Source organism: Quercus lobata, chromosome 8 (genome assembly GCF_001633185.2).
Source record: "Quercus lobata isolate SW786 chromosome 8, ValleyOak3.0 Primary Assembly, whole genome shotgun sequence".
Lineage (NCBI taxonomy): Eukaryota > Viridiplantae > Streptophyta > Magnoliopsida > Fagales > Fagaceae > Quercus > Quercus lobata.
In genome coordinates, this window is record NC_044911.1 from 51,384,597 (window position 1) to 51,388,444 (window position 3,848).

The 3,848-nt window shown below is 38.3% G+C and overlaps 1 protein-coding gene across 1 annotated transcript; it reads right to left on the minus strand.

The window, feature by feature from the left end:
• Positions 1-319: 319 nt before the first annotated feature.
• Positions 320-2,607, minus strand: LOC115957034 (inositol transporter 4-like). The gene is made up of 3 exons (XM_031075277.1): positions 2,577-2,607; positions 2,228-2,463; positions 320-1,135 (listed from the first exon to the last, which is right to left on the minus strand). The coding sequence occupies exons 1-3, from the start codon at positions 2,605-2,607 to the stop codon at positions 320-322; spliced, it is 1,083 nt and encodes a 360-aa protein (XP_030931137.1).
• Positions 2,608-3,848: the final 1,241 nt, after the last annotated feature.

The window sequence follows — 3,848 nt, forward strand, 5'->3', positions numbered from 1 at the left end:
CAATATAAAACAAGAAAGAAAATTTTGAAACTTTGGTATTCTACATAACCTCCAACCCAGGACTTCAAAAAACATTCAAATCATTACCATAATTATATTTATATAAATATTACCTGATACAAATAGTGGAGGAAGATGGACAAAAAAAAGAAAAAAAGAAAAACAATCACCACCAATTCAGAGTCATGTAACCAATGCCTATTTGGCTTGCCTATGAATACTTCAGTTATTAAATTCCAAACGCACAACAGTTCAACGCGGTACAGAAGAATTGATCCTCTCGATCATGTGATTCATCATGACAAAAGCTCCCTTGGCTCTAACGGCTATTGAAGGGCCAGGGGTAGAACTTTTCTTTCATGATCTCCAATATTTGTTCTGGTGTTTTTTGCAGTGTTTCAGGAACGAGTGTGTAGACGGCAATCAAGCCTAGTAGAGAGAGGCCACAGCTAAGGTAGAAAGTTCCGCTGGCTTTTGAAAATGAATCAGGTGGTACGAAAATGTTTCCCATTATCAATGCCAGTGTCCAAGAAAATATGAATGAAGTTCCCATGCCAACTAAACTGAACTTTGTTTCATATATTTCCGCGTTGTAGATGGGGGTTAAGGTCCCAATTCCTATGGTGTAAGAGAAAAAGAAGACGGTATAGAGCAAAGCCCCAGCAAATCCTAAAAACCCGTTCTCCTCCATTTGATCATTCTTTGAACTCGTGTTGATTATCGACCCCATTCCGAGATGGACGAGGGAGATTAAAATCAAGGAACAGATGAATAATACTCGACGACCAATTCTGTCTATGACCATGAAGGTGCACAGGAAGCCAAAGCAAATCACGGAGGATGAAATGATTGAGACTTGGCTAAGAATGACTGATGATCTCATCCCAGAAAGATGCAACACGTCCGGCAAATATTTAAGCATCATTTTGAACCCAGAGAAGTTTTGGGCCGCCTGAACCGTAAGCCCAGCACGGAGTGCTCGAAGAAAGGGTTCCTGGCTCATTGCTAATTTTGCTTTTCGTGGAAAAGTGCAAACGCCACTTTCGGTTATTCTCTTAAAATACTTTTTGAGCTCATCTGCGATCTCTCTGGGGTGAAGTTTGTCCGTAAGTTCTTCAGCTTCAAGGGTTCGTCCCTATATAAATAAGATGTATAAAATGTTAGTATCTTTTAGATTTAACTCTTAATTATACCAATAAGTTGCACGTGAGTAATATTTTATGTAAGATACTTTTGGAAAATGTTATACATATATTATAGTATAATTGTTATATAATTTTGTTAGTAATGAGTTCATTATAAAAAAAAAACAACTATAGATTATGGATTTTGAAAATGGTTAAGGAGGTGTTTTCATGATACCAAAAATATTTTTAGTGACATAGTTGTAAATAAATTGAAAATAATAGATCTCATGTATTTGTCCAAACTCTTTTATCTCTTAAATTAAGGAGTTTATCTTTATCACAAAAAAAAATATTTCACATTTCAAATTTGAAACTTATTATTAAAAAAAAATGATGAGCTCTATTCCCTTATCATCATCCATAAAAAATGTAATCTACATACTCTAAACCTTACTTTTTGTAAATGTATATTTTTTTTAATCTCAAAAATAGAAATGGTTTCTCAAATAATTATTTTTGTTTTTAATATTTTAAAAAGTTGTTCTTAAAAGTGGGAGTCAAACACGTAAATTATAAAAATTATTATCTGAAAAAAAAAATATATATATATATATAAATATATTAATTAATATTAATAATTGATTAGACATATACATGCAGAACATATAGAAAGGAGATGAAATGAAACAGAAACTAATAAATTGGACTACCTGTTGAAGAAGCCAAATTGGGGACTCAACCCCTATTTTCAAAATAAAAAAAATCTGCATAAAGGGAAAAACCAGGCCAACGCCAACTGTATATCTCCAAGCATTTGGAAACTGAAAACATTGAAGAAAAACAGGTGTCAAGTAAAATTTAAGTGCAAAATAATATCTACAAATCAAATTTAAAGACTAGTCTACTTGTGTATTACTATTACCTACCTTAAGCAGCAGAACGCTAAAAATAGAGGAACTTAGGTATCCGAGGCCAAAAAAGAGCCCATTAAGGGAGGTCAAAGACCCCCTTATAGGGGCAGTTGAAATTTCCCCAAGCAATTGAGGAGTCATCACGGTTAACAGCCCCATACCAATACCAACACACACTCTTCCAAGTACCAGCATTTCAGTAGCGGGGGCCATAGAAAACATTGCCAACCCAATAACAAACAAAATATCTGCACAGATTATGGAAATCTTTCTTCCGAGGGTTTCAGCGACCCAAGGCCCTCCCGAAGATCCCAAAATTGCTGATCCTAGCCCCACACTAAGCAAAGTGTTCTGAAATTCAGTCTCTTTCAATTTTATTAGTTTTGATTCATCTTCCACAAGTAGAAACACCTGTGGTAAAACTCCTTTTGCAAAAAATAAAAGAGAATATCACATGAGTAATATGAATGTAAATAAGCCAAAACTGAGTAATATGCACGTATGTCTACTTTTATAAAAAAGACTTCGTAAGACTGACCAGAGTCATAGCCGCAGGTCAATCCCGCCATTCCCACAATGAGGGCGAATTTCAATAGATATGGAGTTGTCCAGAGATACAGCAAAAAAGATTTCAAGCCTGCCATGACAAGTACTTTTTTTTTTAATATTATTTTATCTTTACTTTTGATAACGAAGACCTACTGATCAAAGAAAGTATAATCATATATACTATATTACTGTTTATGTACTACTCTAAGGCTGCGTTTGATTCGACTTCAAACGAATTCCGGAAATCAATTTCCGGAAAATGGGGCGTTTGGCTGTGACGGAAAACGTTATTTTCCGGAAATCGAATTCCTGTTGACCAAAATTTGAAGCCTTGACCACGGAAATGAATTTCAGTCTTGATTTTCACTTCAATTCATTTCCGTGGCTTGCAAAACGCAGAGAGAGGGAGAGAAAAAACAGGAAACACAACACGCGAGCGAGAGAGAAAGAACAGAAAAAAACAATCGAAGAACACAACAGCCCACGAGCGAAATCAAGTGCGGAATAGATCAAGCCAACGAACGAGATCGAAGCCAACGAGCGAGATCAAGTGCGAGAGCTCCGATCGATCCAGCCACCCAGAGCTCCGATCGCGATCTCCGCTTCGATCTTCGCGCGATCGCGATGCGTCGATCGTGATCGACGCATCGCGCTGCCAAACGCAATGCGTCGATCGCGATCGGCAGCGCCATGCGTCGATCGGAGAGATCGCGATCGCGCGAACGCGTCGATCGCGATCGCGATCGACGCATCGCGCCGCCGATCGCAATGCGTCGATCGGAGAGATCGCGATCGCGCGAACGCGTTGATCGCGATCGCGATCGACGCATCACGCCGTCGGCGCGATCGCGATCGCGATCGACGCATCACGCCGTCGGCGCGATCGCGATCGCGATCGACGCATCGCGCCGCCGATCGCGATGCACCGACCGCTCCGATCACGATCTCTCCGATCGCGATCTCGCCTTCGTTTGTCCGGATTTGATGATTTTTTTCTGGGTTTTGTTTATGTTTTGATGAATAAATGATATTATATAATTGTTTGGTAACCAAGAAAATGTGAGAAAATGTGAAAATGTGTTTTCTATGCTATTTTCAAGAACACAACCAAACATCAGAAAATATTTTCCGAAACATTTTTTGAAATGCAACCAAACACATGAAAACATTTTCCTTTCCGGAAAATAGCATTTCCGGAAAATAGAATATTTTCCGGAAATACTTTTACACGAACCAAACACAGCCTAACTTAGCCTGTAAG